The sequence below is a fragment of the Equus przewalskii genome, chromosome 6 (genome assembly GCF_037783145.1).
Source record: "Equus przewalskii isolate Varuska chromosome 6, EquPr2, whole genome shotgun sequence".
In the NCBI taxonomy this organism is placed as follows: domain Eukaryota; kingdom Metazoa; phylum Chordata; class Mammalia; order Perissodactyla; family Equidae; genus Equus; species Equus przewalskii.
Window position 1 is genome coordinate 81,947,686 of NC_091836.1, and position 21,840 is coordinate 81,969,525.

Consider the following 21,840-nt stretch of genomic DNA (forward strand, 5'->3'; position numbering starts at 1 on the left):
CCTGCAGATGAGCAGGCCTGGTGTCCTCCCTGTGTTCAGATGAGGAAGCCAAGGCCCAGAAAGGTTAAGTAACTCAGCTCAGGCCACACAGCTCAGAAACGCAGAGCCTGGATTCTACTTAGACCCAGGTGTTGTTAACGTACATGCTTAGACTAAATGGTCAGAAAGCACATTTGGCCTTTCAGGTTCTCAGAGGAACCGCGACAGCTGGCCTGATGGTTGGCTGTGCCCCGTGTTTGTGCTTCTCCCAGGTTTTTCTCGTAACGTTTTACAAAGCGTAGTGTGGTCTTCCGGTAGGACACAGGAGATGGAGTGTCTTCCCGTGTGGAGGTGCCGGCTCACTGTGGTGTGGTGTGGTTTTCCACCCTGCCAGCTCCTCCCTGCCCAGCCGCACCCTCTCACAGCGGCAGTGGGCTTCACTCACAGGGCCTGAGCTGCTCTGGATGCTCTCCCTCTTTCTTCATCACCATTCAGACATGAGGCAATTGAAGCATCTGGAAATCTGGGTTTGATAGACCTTTCATGGAGCCCCGGCCAGGCTCCATCCACTTTCCTCGCTGGGTCAGCGCCCCTCCCTCCCGCCTGCCTTCCCAGTTGCTGTCCCTGCACTCTGCCCCTGGGCCCTTGTCTGCTGTACTGTTCCAGGGGAGACACTCTTCTAGGAAGACGGCAGCCCCTCTGAAGGTGGTGGTGGAAGTGGGAGGCGTGGGTGAGGGTGATGCATCCTGCTGTGAGATCTCGGGAGGAAGGACGTCTTTGCTCCGTTTCTTGTTTTCAGTGATGTTGCTTTCTTGGAAGACCACAGGGGAAGGGATGAAGCAGCACCTGGGGGCCAAGTACCCAGCAGTGGGTGGTGCTTCTGAGCCCTGAGCTCAGGGCAAGCCCCTACCCTCCCCAAGGGCCGAATATGCAGGTCACTTTCCTTCGCCAGGCCCTACAGCCACTGCCTGTCCCTGCAGGGCCCTGGGGTCATCTCAGGTTGCCCAGGCTGCCCTGGGGGCATCTGGACAGAGGGTCCGTGCAGGAGCGGGACAGGAAGCAAATGTCGGTGATTTGTCCTTGTTCTGCTTTAACTTGTATGTTAGCATCCCTTGACATGAGTTATTTGTCTTGGTTTCTTTAAATTCCTAAGTGGATTATAATTTTTCTCTTGGTATTATTTGACAGCAGTCATTTTTCAAGGTTTTACTACGTTCTTCAAATGCTTGGAATTTTTGGAAGCAGGTTAGGGAAAGACTGCCATCTTCAGGTCACATGGTGTAGTGCAGCACTGGGGCGTGGCCGAGGGAGCAGCGCAGACGCCCAGGACCAGCCGATTTTCTGGCTTTTGCTTCCTTTTCGACAAAAAGTGAACTGCCTCATCAGAGGTCTCTGGAGTAAAATGTATTAGCAGTCCTTTCAAAAAAGAGAGAAGAAATAAAATAAAAGCTCAGAGGCCACTCTGGGGAGTCATATCGTTCTGGTTTGTCTCGTCTGCAGTGGGGGCAGCCTCCCGGCTGGCCTGCCCTGGCCCCACCTGGGAGGACAGGCCTTGCCTGCTCCAGAGAGCAGGCACTGATGTGACACTGCGGGAAGTGGGGGGCCAGACCCCTCCAGGCCCCGTGGGCACCTCACCTGCCCTCGGCCACCCTGCCTTACGATGGCTAATGGCAGTGTTGGAACAGTGGGACTCACCCTGATGTGTCTGAAACTTTCCTCTCTTAATTTCTGTCTTAAATTTTAGTATTTCCATTTTGTTGCTATCAGAGGGACAATCTTAATTTCAGGTTATCTCGTCTGAAGTAAAGAAGCATCATGATTATCTGGGGAAATAATAGCAATAACAGTAATCAAATTACGTACTAGGCACGGCATTACGTATTTTCCTTGCACTATCATTTAATCCTCGTGATGCTCCTTCGAGGGAGGGACTCTTACTCTCCTGGCCTTATGGCTGTGGAAACTGCAGTGGAGAGGGCCGAAATCGCCCATCCCGTAGGATGCCTGAGGAGGTGGTGCCAGCGCCAGGGTTCAGACCCAGACCCCAGCTGACCCTGGAGTCCGAGCCATCCTCGCTCCTCCCTGCTGCCTCCTAAACAGTACCGAGAGCCAGGAAGGGGGAGGTCCTTTGTTAAACCACAGGGTGGCTGAAGAACCCTTTGCATGTAACTTTTGGTGAGTTTTTAGGATTATATTCACCTTTATCACTGTTTACAGCTGCTGTAAAGAATAACTGAGGGATCATAGCAATAGAAAGAGAAAGTGAGCATTTCCCCCAGTCAAAATAGCAGTCTGTGCATTAAGATTGTGTTGGGTGCTGCAGAGCTGCGGGACCGTCTTGATCTGGGTAGGGTTTTGCTGGTGGGACACCAGTCTTTGCGCAGGCGGACAGGGGTCCCAGCATCCTCTCAGGGTCCTGAGTGTTTGAGCCATTGGAAAGCTCCATGCTCTGACCAAGTTCCTCTCGAGTCCAGGGAACTTGTGGCCAACTGGAGTAGACATCCTGAAGCCTGACTCTTAATATTGTTTCCTTTTACAGTTCTTTCCCCTCCTTAAAAAACTCCATGATGTTTCAAGATAGTTTTTAGTTGGCTGTTTATTTAATTTAATAAAGTAATACGTATGCTTTGTATATAAGCCACATTGAGCCTCATTATGGCCTGTAAGGAAAAGCGTAGTCCCCTGCTCCAGGTCGCCTGCCTCCTGGACCCCCTCCTTAGGGTCATCCGCTTACAGCCTTTTCCACCATTTCTTTGTATATTATTTCCATATTTCTAAACAGCATGCTTTTGCTGTGTATGTCAATCCATCGCTTTTAGACATTTTCTATTGGCTTCTTCCTATAGAAGACCGGGACTTAGGTCTAAATTTAGCACGTGTCCATCCCCCCACCCCATATGGTTCTATCACAATTTTTTGTTTAATTAACATTCACTGTTTATGCTACAAACCTGTGTAAGTTTTGCACGCAGCATGGTTAATGTGTGATGTATTAGAACCATTTTCTTGATCGTAAAACTTGTTTTTTCTCGGGTTTGCCATTGCCCCTTGTTTTATTGATTCAGTTTTTACATGCCTATACAAATTCATTCTCAGAATTGTTGGATAATTCTCAACCTCTTCTCCAGAGGGTCGGGTAAGTCAGAGAATCTCTCAGGTCCGTTGTCCCCTTGGCGACATCCCTCCAGGAGCCCTCCAGCTCTTTGTCCACTCTGGACTGGCTGCTGGCCAGGTCAGCAGCCCAGCTGTTGGCCGGCACATTTTTTTTTTACTTTTCTTCTGTGTTAGAGCCCCATCTCCCTCTTTTTTGATTTACTCCCTCATTCTGTAAGAACATATCCGCCTCGAGCTACCTGAGATCAGTTACAAGGAAGGTCAATTTTCTGAAACTGTACAAATCTGAGAGTGTATTCTACTCTCACATGTGATGGATAACTTGATTTTCACCTAAGACTTGTGAAAGTTTTTTCACATTTTCCAGGTGAATTCCGCATATGTCCTCTTTGCTAGTGAATAACACTGTATGTTTAGTGCTGGAGAGTAAGGTCGTCCGTGTAAAAAGAGCAGGTATGTGCTGATTTCATTCATGTGTGGGAGAGGGGATGTGACTGTCTTTCATCCCACTCTCTGTAGGAATCTTTGAGATAGATTTGTATGGGCAATGTGATGCTGACTATAGAGGCAATAAGGTAGCTCCAGCTGTCACTCTGTAGGTTCTGTGAAGACAGGGACTTTGTACTGTTAGCACATGGATCCCCTGTGCCTCGCACAGTGCCGGGCACACAGTGGACCATACGTGTGCTGGGTCATTCTGCAACCTGTAAAAGAAAAAGGTGGTGAGTACCTTTTCTGTTGTCATTGGTGTGTTGATAATTGACATATCCACTCAGTGCCTCGGAGACTTTTTTGTCATTGAATGAGCCGATGTTAACTTCTATTTTGGATAGCAAGGAAATTTATTATGAGGCTTTTGCAGACGTGACTGCTTGACATTCACCCTGTTTCTCCTATACATTGGCCCCACTACTTCGATTTTTGGTGGTGTTTTTGTTTTTGGGCGTATTTGTTTCTTGCCCTATAGAGTAGAATGGTCCTTTTTCGGTTTTGTGTCCCACTTTTAGTTTGGGGGAAACCACCACTGCTAGAAAGAAAACAGGATTTGTTTGGGAGGGAGGGAGGGAAGGATCCACTCTGGCCTTCTGCCCTTATAAGGAGAACTGGCAGGATGTGAGGGAGTGAGAGCCTCACCAAATGGTTTTAGAGTTTTAATTTCGTTAAAACCAGGATCCACACATATCAGGTAGGTTTCTTCTTTTCAGCCTCTGGATGTGCAGGCAGAGGGATTCCTGCCCCACCCAGCTTGAATTCATGGGAGAGGGAGGTCTGTTTGTCTCAATGCTGTGGTCTCCAGGACACCTTCTTTGGTCCTTTGTATTCTTAGAAACAAAGTCATCTCTTGGCAGAAATAAAGCCACTCAGATGCCAACAGTCAGGGTTTGGTTTCAAGTCACCAGCCTTGGAGAGGCCGTGCCCGATTTCCTTTGGCAAAGGCAGCCTGCCCCTCATCCGTGCATTTCAGCCACTTGGGCACAGAAGTAACTTCCTCAAAATAGAAACCTTTGAAGCCTGTATCTGATGCATCTGTGAGTCATTAAGTTTATCCCAAATTCTAACTTAACTTCTTAGAATTTTTAAAACACTATTTAACTTTTTTCTTCTTTCTCAAATCAACTTTCAGGAAAAGTAGATCTGAGCTAGAAGGGTCTAGGCATTATCTTCTGGGGGACAGTGTGGCTCGTTTTTGCAGCAAATGCATGAGCTGAGTGTGGACAGATCCAAGTTTTATTCTTAACTCCAGGACTATTCCTGGATGTGACCTCAGGCAAGTCCACTCATTTCTAAGCTTCTATTTCCTCATCTGTAAAATGACTTTAATAAAATCCGCCTGCAGTGTCACTGTGAGGGAAGGTTCACCTGAGGTCACGTATGTAGAAAGCACGTTGCACGTGACGCTGAATGGACACAGTTCCTTTCCTTCCTTCAGACACAGGTGAGGGGCCCACACCCGGAGAAGCTTGTAATGAGTGGGGCCTAATCCAGGATCTGAACAGTCACACGGCTTCACAACCTGCTCCCAACTCTTGGCTTCTTGTGTTTATTTTTTCTTTGCTGGGCAGGAGGGATAGCTAAAAGCAGGAAAGTTCTTTTCTTCTACCCTAAAATCTAGTTAATCTCACATAATAATAAACCCCAACAATAGCCGTCTTAGCAGCGAGCATTTATCAAACACTTCTGTGCTAGGCCGTATGCCAAGCACCCTCTGTGAGTTATTTCCTTTCATTTTCAAGCCTGTTCCATATTACAGGTGTTATATCCCCATTGTACATATGAGAAAACTGAGATTTCACGTTCTTGCCTGGCTCCAAAGTGTTCGTGCTTTGTGCTCAACATCTTGCTTTTCAGCTGTGCCTTCATAGTCCCCGCTGAAGTGTGGTCACCTTTCCGCTCCACTCACCTTCCTGACCTCTTGACGTGTTGAGATCCAGGCTGTGGTCCCTGAGTTCAGCAGTCCAAGACTCCAAGTGTCACAGCTTCTGACCTGCCCCCCGGCTCTGCCTGGGCCCATGGGGGCTGGCGAGGCAGAAGAGCTGAGAGTATGGTGCTCGACAGAGAGATTCAGATTCTATCCACCGTGTCCCCAGGGCTCTGCTGCTATTCCATTTTTTCCCATAAACTTACAGCCTACAGGCGGCACAAGAAATGACAGTAAGGGTGCCTCCCACAGCCAGCAGGGCTGGGAGGCTGCTGCAAGCAGAGAGGTTACTAATAAGGGCTTGACAGATGGATGTGCAGACGGCCAGTCATCTGGATGACGAAGGAATAATACCTTTTGCCCGGAGCTCCCACGATGGAGGGCAACTCGAGAGTGAGCAGAGGAGCCAGCCACAGGCGCGCACTCCTCATTCATCTTCTCGTCTCCGATCTCTTCGCACCCGGGTCTGTGCCCCCAGCTTTGCCTGTGTTGTTTTTCTCTCCTTTTACCCACTGATGAGACTGGAAGCTCCCTAACAGCAGTGCCTCAGACATTTCTGTGGGCCTTGGTTTGCTATAATTGAAAAGATGATGCAACAACATTTGAGAAAATTTACGGAAAGATTGAAGACCCTCTGCCGTACCCCATGACCTCACCTCCGTAACCCAGCCGTGGCTTTTCCTTTATTTTGTTTTATTTTTTGAGGAAGATTAGTCCTGAGCTAACATCTGCTGCCAATCCTCCTCTTTTTGCTGAGGAAGACTGGCCCTGAGATAACATCCATGCCCATCTTCCTCTACTTTATACGTGGGACGCCTGCCACAGCGTGGCTTACCAAGCGGCGCCATGTCCACACCGGGGATCCAAACCAGTGAACCCTGGGCTGCTGAAGTGGAATGTGTGAACTTAACTGCTGTGCCACCGGGCTGGCCCCTTTGCCTTTATTTTTTAAGTTCTCTTCCGGCGCAGGCATGCTCTGTTCTTGCGTGGTAGTTCCCGGGGCTTGCTCTTACCTGAAATCTGCCTAGTAGCTCAAACAGAGCCTGGGTTGGTGTCAGAGCTGGACAGCTCCCTCTTTTTCGCTTCCCCTGATACCTTTTAGGGATTGAAGCCTTGATAAAGGTATCACTCTGATGTTGAACAGGGGAGTGGCTTACCGTTCTCCCAGAAGATGGTGGGCCATGACCATGCTCCCCACATGTGCAGCCAGTAGACGACAGGCATCCAGTGGGGTCTCGCTCCTTCTGCCCTTTGTCACTGTGGCCAGAGACCCACTGTGTGGGTAGCAGGTCATGGACTTAAACCAGCATTTCTTGAGGATATGTTTTCAGGGTTTCGTGATGAAATGTGTTTGGGGAACTTTGGGTTATACAAAGTTAAGAAATGTTTCTTAAATGCAGTGCTTTTACCATGCTGATATCCACCGTGAATCTCAGAGAAGGCAGGTTTTATAAAGAATGATAGCTAGCGTTTATGGTTTACTTGGTTGAATCAATGCTCTAGGAAGCTCTTCATGTGAGCTGTCATTGAAACCCTCTAGCCACCTGGGGAGGCAGATGCCCTCACTGACCCCGTTTTAGAGGCTGGGGAGGCACTCGCCCAGTGTCAGAGCTAATTTGCAGTGGGCACAAAGTTTTGTGCTTGAGCAGGCTGATTCAGACCCCATGCTCCTACCCAGTGTTCAGTACTCTTCTGCTGGCAGCTTCCACCAAGCCTCCTTTTATTTGGGACTTCTCGTTTCCTATGGGGTCAGTACTCAGAAGGACTCTAGTTAGAGAAATGCCAATTTAAACTTGAAAAGTGAATAGGGACTGCTAAGCAAATAGGGACACTATTGGGTTCTGAGCTCCTGGAACCCCCGGACCACCCTCCCCCCCCCACTCCCCGCACACATACACACTCACATCTTTGTGTCACGTTAGGTTGGTATTACTGTCTGTTTAGCAGAAAAGGCAGGCAGGGAGGGTCTGGAATAGAGTCTTGGCAAGTGGAATTCACTCAAGGAGCATTAAAAATTATTGATGCCTGGCCTTGTCCGCAGGGACTCCAATTTATTCTAAGTGGATCCCAGGCACTGGTGACATTTAAATGCTCTTTGGTGATTCTGATGCAGCCTGAGTTGAGAACCATTGGTTCGCACATCCTCCTCTGTGGTCCAGTTACCATATCTTATACCACAGCAAGGAGAAGAAAAAGGGTAGCCTATGTAAGTTAAATGACTTAACAAGGTTTTTTGGCTTTTTTGTCTGTTTTTTCATGAATCCTGTGTTCTTTTTTTACTGGCCTCAGATGTCCTTGTACCATCGATCCTCTCCTTGGTGTATGCCCCTGACTCTGACTTTGCACTGACAGTCACATATTGACCTGCCCTTATGCAGAAGTTTTAGATTGGTTACTAAGGGGACTGGTGAGAAAGAGGCTCAGCACTCTTAGTCCTGCTGGAAGAAGTAGATGCGTACCATTGCTCAGAACCCTGCATCCATGCTGTTGCTAGGGGAGCTGTAGCCAGAAGTGGACTCAGGGTGATGATATTAGCTAACCACACACGTTCTTTTTATTGGGCTTACACTATAAATAGTGGGCTCCAAAGGGAGCCACGGTCATTTTCAGTTGAGTCAGGTGAAACTGGGTGATAGAATTGTTTCGTGGTTTGGTAGTTGGGTAACTTCAGCTGTTGTTTACTACTGTGTCTATAAAAAGTCCTTTTTTAGGCATTTGGGAAAATATACGCCCTTGTCAATAAAAGACAATGATTGTTTTAACCCTAAGCTGTAACAGCTTTTCTTAACATCTTCATCTCTTCAAAGGCACATACCCTGGGCCGTTCAAGGCCTAATTCCAGGATTTCCAGACTCCCGCTCTTTATCCGGTTCAAGATGGATGAGTCGCAGGTTGGTCAAAGGGTTTGTAATGGGACTGTTTCTGTTGGTTTCTTACAGTACAACAAACACCTCTTCGTGCACATTGGGCATGCCAACCATTCTTACAGTGACCCATTGCTCGAATCAGTGGACATTCGTCAGATTTATGACAAATTTCCTGAAAAGAAAGGTGGCTTAAAGGAACTGTTTGGAAAGGGCCCTCAAAATGCCTTCTTCCTCGTAAAATTCTGGGTGAGTAAGACATTGCTGTGATTTCGGTGGTTTTTGTGTGAATGGTCGGGTCCCATCCGTGAGCGCGAAGCAGCACAGCTGGCCGTGGATTCACGCTGACCACACCTTCGCGTGCATCCTCAGGATCACCGAGGGATCACAGACTTGCACCCGCGAGGCTGTCCTCAGGCCAGCCTTGTGTTACATCCGCATGGCGCACCCAGGCGGCATTTGCTGTTTCTGTCGAAGAGCACGAGAGAGGGGCGGCCTCCTTGGGCTTCCGGGCTCACACACGCGATGACAAAAGGCTTCACAGATGGCTGGAGTCACAGCTGAAAACAGGGGGCACTAGATCCTCTGTTTCTTCTCCCTCCATTAAGCAAAGCGACCTATAAATTCCACTGGAGCATAGGACCTGGGGCTTGGAAGAAGATAAAGTAACATGCTTCATACAGAACAGCTTTGCGCAGTGTGTGCTTTAGAACAACCAGGGCAAATCCCTCCAGCTGCTGGGGCTGCTGATGCTCCCCGGCCTCAGAGGGCAGCTTGGCTCTCCTCCACTAGTGAGGCTCGGGCCAGGGCGCTGCTAACGGGTCAGAGCATTAGAGCAGGCAGAGGTGTGATGGCTTCTGTCTGGGGTTTGGGGCAGTGGGAGACCAGATGACCTGCTAGCACTGAGAGCTTATGATTCCCCAGTCTCTACAAGAATAAAAAGAAAATGCTTCAAGGTTCGTACTCATTAGCATGGTACTGAAGGCCCTCCAGGAGCTGGTTCTGGGGCATTTTCCTTGCTGTCCATCCTGTGCCCCGCCTCTGTGTGTGTCCGGATCCACACTTCTCCTTTTCTGCCTCTCCCGCCCGGGCCAGCCCCTCCTTCCTTGATTACAGCACCTTCCTCACTTAAGCAGACTATTGATTTTTGTTTTACTCCCATCGCATTTTATAGTTTATCGGTTTCCGTGCTGTGTCACAATTATTTGAATGTGTGTCCCCCTCCTCTCTGGACTCCGCCTGCCTCCAGAGGGCCTTATTCATAACAGTGGTGGCCGCTAATCGAATGCCTGCTGTGCGCTGGAGCTGCGCTGATGTTTGACAGGCATTTCCTCCAGTCCTCACGGTGTTAAGTGGAATTTGCCTCATATCCAGCTAAGAAAACAGAGACCCAGAGATTATAAAAGACAGGCTACATGGAGGTTGGGGACCTGGGGCTTGAAATCAGATCACTTTGACTTGAGTGTCTCTGCTGTTTCCTGGCCACTCCGTGCCCTGTGGGCCCTGGCTGCAGGGACTGTCAGCAGAGGACTCTTGGTCTCTCTCCCATACTAAGCAAATGCCTCGTACAAGAAAGCCCGACAAGTGGGGGACCAAATGGATGAATTAAGGAAAAATTCGTGTTTTAAATTCCTTGGGAGGAAATTTACATACTAAATTTACTTTGTTTCTTTTATCCTTGCCCTGGTAACTAGATTTCATTTTTCATGCTTCTGTATTGAATGTGGGTTGTGGAAGTCGCCTTCTACTTATATTAATGTTCTTGGGGCTGGTAATACGTGTGGACAGCCTGAAAAGCAGTCACAGTCGCTTCTCCTTTCTAAACTGGTGGCTGCCACCTAGTGATTTAAATGGTGGCTGGGGGTCAGTTATTATGTGGCAACATAGTTTTCCAAGTGTGGGCTGCGGACTCCAACGAGGTTCCTCAGCATCCTTCCAGCGGGCCATCAGGATCAGAACTCTTTTCATTATGGCATTGATACATCATTTGCCTTTTGCACTCTGCTGATACGCACACTGATGGTTCTAAAGCAACAGGATAAACCGCTGAAGCCTTAGCTCAGTCAGGCTCATATGCCTGCACAGTTTAAAAAAAAAAAAAGAACCAGTCACACCAAGCATGTCCTTTATGAATTTTATTACGTCTTGAACCTGGAGTAGACTTTGAAAATGAATGCAGTGAGCTGCCTGCCACCTCAAGGAAAACAACTGACAATATTTGTTGCCAGAGATAAAATTTGAGCTTTCAAGTAAAAAATAAGAATTTTGGAAAACTTGTATCCACCTCAGTGAACTTGACAGCTTCCCAATACTTAGAAGACTTTTCTGATGAGATCCACACAGTCATGTTAGCAAATGTGATTTTTTGATATTGTGCAAGATAAACCAGTAGGTTTTGGAGTAACAGAGTATGAAAAGCTCATTGATGAGGTTTCAGATTCTGCACTGCAGCTAACCTTTATCTATCGCTTGTCAGATTTTGGAGTGGTATCAAAGGAAAATGACCACAATTATCTGAAGAGCCTATTACAGTACTCTTCCCTTTCCAGTTATATTTTTCTTCATGTACTTCCGTCACAACAAATTGAATGTTGTAGAAGCGGAATGAGAGTCTTGATATTTTCCATTGAGCCACACGTTAAATAGATCTGAAGAATGTAAAACAGCACTACCCTTCTCAGGAATTTTGTTTGTTTGTTTTTGAAAAGATAGGGAAGTCTAATTAAGAAAAGATGTATGTTAAGATGCAATGAATGAGCTTACTATCATTTTTAAATCAAGTAATAAATATTTTAAATTTTTCTCAGTTTAAATTTCCAGTACAGAAAATAGAGATAGATATCACCTACAGGAACAAAAGCTCTTTGAGGTCATCCATACATTTTAAGAGTGGAAAGGGGTCCTGAGATCAAGAAGTTTGAGAGCCATTATTGTGGAGGATGTAAAAAGAAGCTGTTCTACCCAAATTAATTAACATTAATCAGAAATTATAGGATATGATAAAAAGCAACCATTTTCAGTACCTTCAAATTAAAGAGTATTGGTTTTTAATGATGATAAGATTTCTTATAATTAGCATGTTATTTGAATATAAAGTGGAAGGGAGAGTGCTTCGAAAGTTGTTTCTGTTTTTGCTTCCAAAACTTCCCCCACTTTTCTCAGCAGATGATTTTAAGAGACACTTTTAGTGATGGGGCTCTTTAGTCATAAATCCCCAAATAATGAAGTCTCATTTGTGGATGTTTAGAGTGGTGGCTAGTATGAGATGTACAAATTTAGAAACAATTCCTTCAAGCTTAGATATTAGTTTATTAAATTAAGATTTGTGGAACTAAAATTGAGCACTTCCGTAAATATGATAGAAGACAGTACTCCTTCAGTAGAATTGTTAGCAGTGCTTAACCTTTACAAAGAAATTCAGTTGTAACTGTGTTAAAATAAAGGAGGAAAGGCAATTTGGGTTTGGTTTACAATTCGCTGCAATTGGCTTCCTCTACTGACTAAGAATGAATTACACTTGGAATATCTGTCCTCGGGTGTCGGTAGGTGTTTCCAGTGGGTGTTTCTTAAGTAGGTTTAACACTCCTTTAAATGTTTTTGCTGTGAGCAGTTTGCTTAGCAGATTTTCGTATTTTCATGTGAATTCAGTAAATTTCAACAGAGATCCTATATCCAGTCTCCTTTCTCCTCCTCCCTTTTTCCTCTGTCTCAAAGTTCCTGAAATCTCTGGGTTGTCAAAATTACACTGACTCTTAGTTTGTTCATGTGATTGTTCATGAAATTCCATTTTCAGAATGTCAGCCACGTTCAACCTGGGCTCACTTGGGCTCGCCCAGGTCAGGTGTTTGCTGTGGAGGAAATACTGAGCGCTCCCTGGAGTGCCCGCACTTACGCCAGGCTGCGGGCACCTCAGCTCTTTGCCGGCGGACACTTTGAGGTGAACGGGATGGCGGTGAGCCAGGGAGCAGTTAGAGGGTGGAAGACCCTGCCTCGCACCCCAGGACTCAGGCCCCAAAATGTAAATGAGTGGCAGAGCCGAGGATGCCAGTGTGGCTGCCCCCCTACCCTGTGAGCCTTATAATCTCTCACACCTTAATGGTGGGGGACACCCAAGCGTCCCCGTGAATGGCTGTGTGTCTGGTGGGTTTTTTTTTTTAAGAGCCTTATTGAGATATAGTTTACACACCATAAAAATCACGCATAAAAGTCAATGATTTTTAGAAAAATTTACAGAGTGTGTAACCGTCACTGTAATCAAATTTTAGAATACTTCCATCATTCCAAAAGATCCTCTGTGCCCATTTGCAGTCAGTCCCTGTTCCCACGCCCAGACCCAGACCACCACTAATCTACTTTCTCTCTGTTTGAGTTTGCCTTTTCTGGACATTTCCTGTGAATGGAATCGTTCAGTGTGTGCATCTGCTGCTTTCATTTTTCATAATCTTGAGGCGCATCCATGTTGTAGCATGTCGGTAGGTAGCTCCTTTCTCTTGCTGAATACTGTCCCATCGCATGTGGACCACATCTTGTTTACCCATTCACTGGGTGGTAGATTCGTGGATTGTGTCCACTTTGAGCTTTTATGAATCATCCTGCTCTGAAGTCTTTTTGTGGACATAGGGTTTCATTTTTCTTCGCATTTTTCCATGAGAGTGGAATTGCTGAGTCATATGGTAACTCTGTTTAACTTGAGAAACTGCCAAACTGTTTTCTAAAGTGGTTTATACCATTTTACATTCCCACCAGTGAGTTGTTAGGGGTCAGTCACCTCCTCTTTCAGCCATTCCGTCTGCAGGTGTTAGGGTCGGGGGAGATGGCCGCCACCGTTGTGGATGAGGCGGCTGGTGAGTGAAGGCACCAACACAAGGGCCGGGTGAGGCGCGTGCAGGCGCATTGAGGAGCCTCGCAGCTCAGTCTTCACTTGTATGGGAGACGGAGGTGGGTAGGAAAATTAGACGAGACAAGAAATCAGGCTTCAGTTGTGTCAGCAGTGGAGAGCAGCAGTCAGTGGTTTTAACAATTTTTGAGCCAAGAGAGTAATAGGATTCTTTTTGCTCAGTGTTACCGTCACTGTCTCTGCATTTTGCCGTTTCTTTATTCTTTACCTTTTCCTGGTCAGGACGGTCTCCTATTTATTTCCTTTCTCTTCCTTTGTGCATACTTGTTATTCACGCCTGTGCGTTTTAATTCTGCGCCATATTTAATTATAAAGAGAGGAAAGTGATTTTGAAGGAAAAGGACGGAAGGGACTCCTCTTTCTCAGCAGTGGGGGAGAAAGTAATGAGTTCCTCCTGTGAGCCAGGCACCGTGCCAGCCATGAGCACGTACTTGACGTTAGTCCATCCCTGTGAGGGACGTGTGATTATTCCCCTTTTGCACATAAAGAAACTGAGTCATGGAGAGGCAAAGTGACTTCTGTAAAGTCACACAGCTAACAAATGCCAGATCTGCTGGATTCTGGAATCTGTGCACTTTCCACTAAATCCTTGCATGGCCTCTTCAGGGAGCACGGTTCTGTCACTGAAAAGTCTCTGAAGGTCATTTCACTTGCACAAAAACCAGGGCTGATAACTGAAGTGAAGCAGCATAGTTTTTTTCCACAGTCCTGTGTGGGATGCTCTGGTTTGCGTTCACGTGGAGCTAAGGGGAATAGACTGTTGTTACCTGGAAGTTCGGATTGGACCCCAAGTCTCACTAGAGAGGTACATACAGCACTGTTAGCTGCCTTTCGGGAGAACCAGTAGCATAGTTTTTGCATTGTGATTACAAAGGCAATATCATAATATTCTAGACACTCTTGGAAATACATAATTTTTGATTCATTCCTAAATACACCACAAATGTATCTAATGTAATTCATGTTTATGTAGTTTAATTCAAGGAGTGTGTTAAATCTGGTATCTGGCTTTTCTTCCTTACTAAACAGCCTTCCATGTAGCCATTTGTCATTATATCCCCAATTACCATTTTTAATGACTATGTAATATCCTATTTACTGAATATGTCCTAATTTAGCCATTGTTTTTAAATATTGATAAATATGGTTTTAATATATGTGTGCAGGTGTATGTGTGTGAATAACTACTTTGCTTTCTGAAGTAGTCAGGCAGCGAGTAAGGACAGCAGCCATCTCTCTCAGCCTTGCCTGGCATAATCGAAAACAAAACAACTTTCTGTTGTCACTTTGATTTTTGAATTCCTCTACATCTGCAGCTATTTTTTTTCTTTATACTCAAAGCCTTTAATCATTCCTCATTCTCTATAGAAACAACTAGTAATAAGGTTAAACATACTATATTCCCTTAATCCTAAGATACATACTCGTTCCCATTTCAACAGTTCTAGAAGCTTCTTACAGTTGATGTCATAAGCAGCTTGTCCTCCCCTCCAGTCATGATGTGGTTATTATTGCCTGCCCTTTGTGACCCTCGCCAGTATAGAAGGCACCCCACTGTCTCCTTGTCACTGCAGTTGAGTTATTCGCACTAGTTGAACTATACACTACTAGTGCAAATTTTAGCTTAAATTTGAATCCCTAATTAAAACATCTCAGAAAAATTACAGTTTGATGCAGCATTGAAATTGTTGTTATGATTGAGGAGGAATGTGGAGCCAGATTTGTGAGAAATGAGGCTAACGTTTTGCACTGGCCAATATCCATACTTCTTTTTCTCCTTATAAAACAGTGATCAGGTGCTGTGTAGGCCCCAGGAGAGGCAGAGGTCCACCCACAAGTCGACAGCCGTGCTTCGGTTGAGCACTGAGATTCATGCAGACGGGGTGCCAGTGATGTGGCAGACAGTGCAGCTAATTTAAGATAAATGCCAACTGTCTTGGAATCGATCATAGAATTCCCAAAGTTAGAAGAGGTGGGTGTGATCCAGTCATGCATCCTGGAAGACAAAATCCCAAGTACAGCTTGCAGCTGACTTGCAAAAGGAGTTCATTTCCAGCCACATAAGGAAATAACAAAATTATGGATTTAACCAAATAAGAAATGCGATGAAACTATTTTTGGAGGAGCCTCAAAATTCTGCTCTCTGTCCTAACAGTGCTCAAGAGGGTCAAGCTTGGGGACACTGGTTCAAAGAAAGCAGCATGTTACTAACATGTTACTTATAAACCTTACAGCCAAAAACTATTCAGAAGACTCATTAGTGTGAAGAAGGCTTCGTCTCAAACTTTGATTGGAGGAATAAAGAAGAAAGTAATAAGTGAAATTGTATGGATATGTATCCTGTTGTTAAAAAACACAGTTTTTATATGCATTTAATGTAACGGTATTCTTTCTCTCAAATCGTTACTAAATTAGTGGTATCTTAGAAACCAGGTTATATGATGTTACCCTACGGTTATTTATAATCTTTTGCTTTCTAAAATTTTTGGAATTATGATCATTCAGTGTAAACACTTAACAATATGTTCATAGTCATTCAACTTACTTTCTTAACCTGTTTTTCTAGGGGAAGAAAAAAGAAAGGCTGGTTTTACTAACCAGAGCAAATGCGAGAAGATTTTGCTAAACAGAGAAAGGGAAGCAGGTTATCTGGAAAGAGGGCAGCCTGCGGAAGCTGCTGCTGTCCTGGTAGAATGAAATCACATTTGTTGGACAAAATGACAGGCACTATAAGTAAAACCACTGAGCTGTATTTAAGGAGAAGAAATCGGGTGACATGTAAACCAGCCGAGTGGAGCCCTCTGCAGTTTCAGCCTGTATCTAATTGGATTCTGCGTGACTTAGGTTGCAATTGTAGACTCGAGTCTGTCATTTGGAACCAAATGTCCCTGTTCCAATTCATGGAAAAGGAAGTTAGCAAAATGGAATAATTTACTCCCCACGTGTTTTAAGCTGCTAATCAATAAGGAAAAGGCCTTTCAGTTCAACGAGTTTTCCATTTCTCTTGACTTCTGTGTCAGTTAAGTTCTGAAATTATGTGAACAATATTAAGTGATGGAATGATATAAGTGCGAGGAAGATTAGCAGAAATTCCACCATATTCAGAGGTACTTATGAGGCTAATCCATAATAAATTCTTCTGGGGTAGGCAGTGATTGTATGATTATTTTCACCGAGGGTCTGTTTTTTCAAACATCGTCACTTGATAGGCACGTTCTGACATCTCATGGAGAGGAACAGGGGAGTCAGTAAACTTGCATATCCACTCGTTTTGGTTTGATCGCGTAAGAAAAATATCTGGAGCTCCTTCACGCTTTCTGCATTGATTGCTGTCTGTCGCTGCTTCCTTCCTGTTTTCCCAGCCCCGTGTCCTAAACTTCTTTGTAGGCGTCCCCAGGGACGGGAATATCCTGTCTGTAGCTTTTGTTTATCCAGCAGTGTGATGTATAGTGCAGATTTTCAACAGTTGTGTTTCCTTTTTAACTCATTGGCGGAAAAGTTATTGTATTTCATTCAGTACACCTGGAGAAATTGCTGTACCTTGGGTGCTATAATGTAACTACTGCTTAGCCAGCTCTGATATTGTAGGCAGATATAGTAGGCGTCTGATAGTTTGAGTAATCTTGCCCAAGGTATTTGCTGAAGGGCGGAGGAGACCCCAGTAGATTCATACAAAAGCTTTTCCGAGCTATCTCTGGAGTTGTTAGGTTCTTATAGAAATAGTTTAATGATTTGCATTGGTAATAAATATACACATCACTAGTGAGTCATTCAACAAACATTCACTGAACTCTACTTTGCTCCTAGAGAGCTGGGCAAACAGACATGAATAAGAGGCAGACCCTAGGGGCTGGTGTGGGATGGCAGACACACAGGCTGATAAATGCCAGCACCAGGGGATAGGAACTGTAATGGAAAGGTGGAAGCACAGGGGTAGAAGGAATTGTTTTTGCCTGAGAACGTTCCAGAAGGCCTCACAAAGACATGGCGTTTGAGCTGAACCTTGAAACGATTTGCTCAGTGGAAGGGGAGCGGGAAGGAGTTTTCAGGGCAAGTGGACACTTGTGCAGAGACCGAGAATCCTGCTGGGAGGGAGTAGAGGGTCCCCATGGCCGCTGAGCGTTAGAGAACCTGGAGAATGGAGAGGTGAGGGTAGAAACATTGATCCCCTGCGGCAGTCACTTTATTTGGAAGACCCTTTCTGAGTCCCCTGCAAAACATAAGGCAGACCAGGAAATGGGAAATGGGAGCAGAAGCTCACTCTGCTTTCCCCCCAATTCGTTAACCTCAGTCACACCGCGGATACTTTTTTTTTTAACCTTGAACTCTTCAGGACATCTAGGCAGAATCTAAATTGGGAGCTCCCTGGACCTCATGAGAGAATCCAGCTGACAACTGTTCCTCCACTGCTTTCTGTCCTGGGTCATTTGGCTCAGTGGTTGCTAAAAAGCCAAGGTCAGGGGTCCATCCTTTCCTCTGGGGGGCTATTTAACTCTGCTCCCTAGCATGGTTACAGGCTGAGCTGCTAAGCCACTGTCCCACCAGGACCTGCTGCTGACCAGAGGTCCGGGGGAAAGCAGACACACGGCGCACCTGCACGTCCCATTGCTTGCCCTGTCGATGGAGGCACGAGAGCTTCTGTCTGTGATCATCAGCTCCAGAAAAGCCTGAGAAGGAAGGAGTTGCAGTGGCACAATCAGGGTGGCTGCTTATTTCCAGACCCAGTTTTGCAAGGAGTTCGTAGTCATAAGCCCCTCAGGGATCTTGGTCCACTGTCTAAAGTTGCACCTAGACCCCTGGTGATGTGTGAAATCCCCCTGCCTGTGCAGGTGGAGTCCAAGGTTCATCCTCCCCCCTCCTCCCATTTTCATTTCCTTTTTGCATTACAAAAGCAATATAAGCTTATTCTAAATAGTTCAGGCAGTTCAAAAGATGATAGAAGACAAAGTGACCTCCCCCTCAGCCATGTACTTTCTGAACTTTTTCTGTGCATCTTCAAACATGGTACGTACACCATTTGCTTTTACCAAAAAGAAGAAAGCTCCAAGTATTATTCGGCAATTTCATTTTTTTCTCACTTAAAATATCTTGAGCATAAGATGTCTTTTTACAGGAATGAGAATTTGAGGGTTAAGTCTAAATTTTTGTTATTCTTTTCAGTAAAGGTGACTTGTTAGTAGAATTGCCAGGTTTAGCAAATAAAAATACAGGCCACCTGGTTAAATTTGTATTTCACTTAAACAGTGTATTTTTTTCAGTATTTTTATGTCCCATGCAATCTTTGGGACATATGGATACTAAAAAAGTATGCCGTTTATCAAAAAAATCAAATTTAACTGGGTGTCCTGTATTTTATTTGGCAGCTCTGCACTTGCCAGTCAGTTGATTGATTTGTTGTTGTTGTTCTATGTAAGACTTCATAAACAACGACTCCAGACCGGAAGAGATCCCGTTGCCTGGTTTGGAAACGGTGGTCCACGCCATGGTGTCCGCACCCCTGATGAATGGGGTGTGCGCTGGGCCAGCGCAGCCGGAGCCCGGCACTCATTCCCTGTCGCCACTGGAAAGAACTGGCCTGTGCAGCGGCGTTGTACTTGGGGCCGAGACCTTGGCCCTTTCATCCCAGCTACTGTGTGAAGTCACCAGTGGCAGTTACCTAAAGTCGCGTGGGTGATATTAACTGAATTTTTTTTAACGAATGCTGGTATTTGTAGGAATCTGCAGTGCCAACAGCCAGCCTTTCAAGCAGTGCATCTTTTAATGAGAGCAAGCTTTTAAGAATCTTTGAAGTACTAAATGTTTACGAAATTCAAATAGGGGTGCCAATCTGCACAATAAAGGGGTGTTTTTAAAAATCTTATATTTTGTAGATGTAAATATATGCCGTAATTAGTGGGTAGTAACTTGAAGAGCAGGGTCTGAGTTCACTCGTATTATTCTTATTTAAAACAGCTGTGGCGGGAGACTGCAGCTGCTGTCCCTTGTGTTGGGCAGGGCACAACAGCCTGAAGTGATCACTCAGAGGCACCGTTCCCTCTGGCAGCTCCATCGCTCTCCCACTGCCTTGCTGGGGGCTCTCCCAGCTTCCCCCCATCGAAGCCTCCGGATGCCAGTGGGGGCTGGCTTCAGGAGTCTCGGCCAGGGGCAGATGCATGCAAATGAGTCAGGTGGGAGGGTTTAGGAGGAGCCAGCTTCCTCAAGACCCCCTGCCAGCGCTGCCTTGTGGGGTGCTTCTGCCCAACGGCGGCGCGGGGCCCAGTGCAGAGGGATTGTCCTTTGGCGCCCGCGGGAGCAGCTGCAAGGCCCGCGTGGTACCCTGCCTGCTCTCACCATGTGGCAGGCCTGGACGGCTGCCCACAACAGAACCCAGCTCCCAGTGCTGCCTGCCAAGGAGCCAGATGCTGCCATTGGAAAAAATTGCTTCACAATTTGGAATCTTGGTCCTTTGATCATTGCTCAGAGAGGATGAAGAGGAGAGGTTCAAAGTGGTGGTTTGAAAATGCCAGCGTCTCCTTGCATCCATCAGCGCCTACTCTACTGTCTCCTGTCAGGACAATCCCCTTGATGTTGTCATTTTTGCAACCAAGTACATCTAAGCCCTCAGGGCGGAGAGGAGAGATGGATGGGAAGGGAGTGTCCACAGCCTGCTCCTGTCCTGACCAGTGCCCCTACCCTGTCCCCGGCGTTTGGGGTTATCTGCTTACTCTTTGTTCCAGCAGGCTTTTCCCTCTTGAACCCAGTGAGAAAGTAGTTGTCATCCGCCAAATGCCACTTCTGCATGAGCTACACAATGCCATTCTTCACTTGGCAACCATGGTGTCACTTCAGCCGCCTGGAGCCGGGTTTCCAGAGGCCTGAGGTTGTGCAGAGATGAGCCCCTGGCCCACCCCTCCCATCAGGGGACTCTGGATCCCACGTAACTGGGCTAGGCCTCATTCTTCCTCACCCATGAAATGAAAAGGAACATTCTTTGAAGAATATTGCATTTTTAATGTTTTTTTTAGAATTTCAAAAACATGAAATTAAACAGTGGAGTGCCTCCATGAATAACAAATGAGAAGTAGTAGAAGAGAAACCAATCCAGAGTGTTGTCTGGTGACTTAAATATTTCAGCTGCAGGAGTAATGAGTGTAAGAGAAGATGATTTAGGGGAGAATTTGGGAAAACTTGATGTTACATTTTGTTGTTTCTTTGCTGTCTGATGCGGTCAGCTCTCCCTGCGTGGCACTGTATCCTGCTTCCGCTTCGACCTTATATTGTTTTCCAGGTCTTGCCTACAGATAGACCCTAAAGTCTTCTCATTCACTCAACACACATTTGTTGTTAATTGCCTTTTCTCTTTCCAGAAAGAATTCTGCAACATCTCCAATCATATCTTTGCTGGAAGGATGATAATTTTTACGTGTTTGAGCAGTTACACCCAAAACTTAAAACTTGTCCTAAGCTCACAAATCAGAAAAAGTACTGACTTTCCTGTTTGGAAAAATCCATTGTTGGCCTGTGCTGCTGACCTCATCAGTGCGGGTTAGGCCTCAGACTGGCTCTGTGGGGACAATTTTTATCTTGTTTATTGATCATGAACCACCCTCCACATTGGGTCACATGAACCATCCACATTGGGTCACATCTCTGTAGAGGTGACTTGAGGCTCTGTCTTCATCTCTGTCCTGGTCTGTGCTTTAAATCAACAAGTTACTAGGAGTGGTTGTCAGTATGATTAGCGGCTGTCATTTGTGTAGCACGTTGCAGTTTACAGATGAGTTTCGTGTGCCTTCTATCTTCCTGTCACCATGGTGGCCGTTGGACGCTGGTCTTCTCTGGTTAAAGATGAGGAAAATGAGACTCACTCAAAGAAGTGACTGCTGTCCCTGCTGTCAGTCAGATGTCTGAGGTGGCATGACAACAGATGAAGAGTCAGAATTAACAAGTATCAGCTTTAGATGGAAGGGAGGTCTGAAATCAGGATGGAGTTTAATAAAAATACATGTAGACCTTGAATCCAGGAAGCAGATAGGACCCAAAGCAGCTCGTGGCTGAGAGGGGAGAGAGGAAGGGTGAGATTAAGGGGGAAATGAGAGAGAATTGCGGGAGCCCGCCCTGTGGCACAGTGGTTAAGTTCACACGCTCTGCTTCAGTGGCCCAGGGTTTTACCGGTTTGGATCCTGGGCGCGGACGTGGCACTGCTCATCAAGCCACGCTGAGGTGGCATCCCACATGCCACAACTAGAAGGACCCACAACTAAAAATATACAACTATGTACCGGGGGGCTTTGGGGAGAAAAAGGAAAAATAAAATCTTTCAAAAAAAAGAAAAGAGTTGCAGAACCGTCTTAGAGAAGTGTTCTTAGGTCTGCGTGATTCCAGAAGGCAGAGCTCTAGATGGAAGGGAGGCGAGTTGCAGCTCGATGGGTGTGGTAGGCAGAACCACATCCCAGTCCTCGTCCCCAGCATTTGTGAATCTGTTGCATTTCGCGGAAGAGGGGATAAGGTTGCTCATCAGCAGATAGGGAGAATATCTTGGATTATCTGAGTGGGCCCAGGGTCATCACAAGTTTCCCTAAAAGTGG

At 45.9% G+C, this 21,840-nt stretch overlaps 1 protein-coding gene across 18 annotated transcripts in view; it reads left to right on the forward strand.

Annotated features, from left to right (window-relative positions):
• The window catches only part of TEAD1 (TEA domain transcription factor 1), a 252,806-nt gene that overhangs the window by 205,939 nt on the left and 25,027 nt on the right, over positions 1-21,840 (forward strand). For 13 of the 18 annotated variants that reach the window (XM_070626392.1, XM_070626397.1, XM_008521742.2 and 10 more), the window contains one exon: positions 8,452-8,625. The exons of the other annotated variants lie outside the window; for them this stretch is intronic. In XM_070626392.1, the coding sequence (XP_070482493.1) occupies positions 8,452-8,625 (174 nt within the window). The remainder of the gene's footprint in view (positions 1-8,451; positions 8,626-21,840) is intronic. 18 annotated transcript variants of the gene reach the window in all.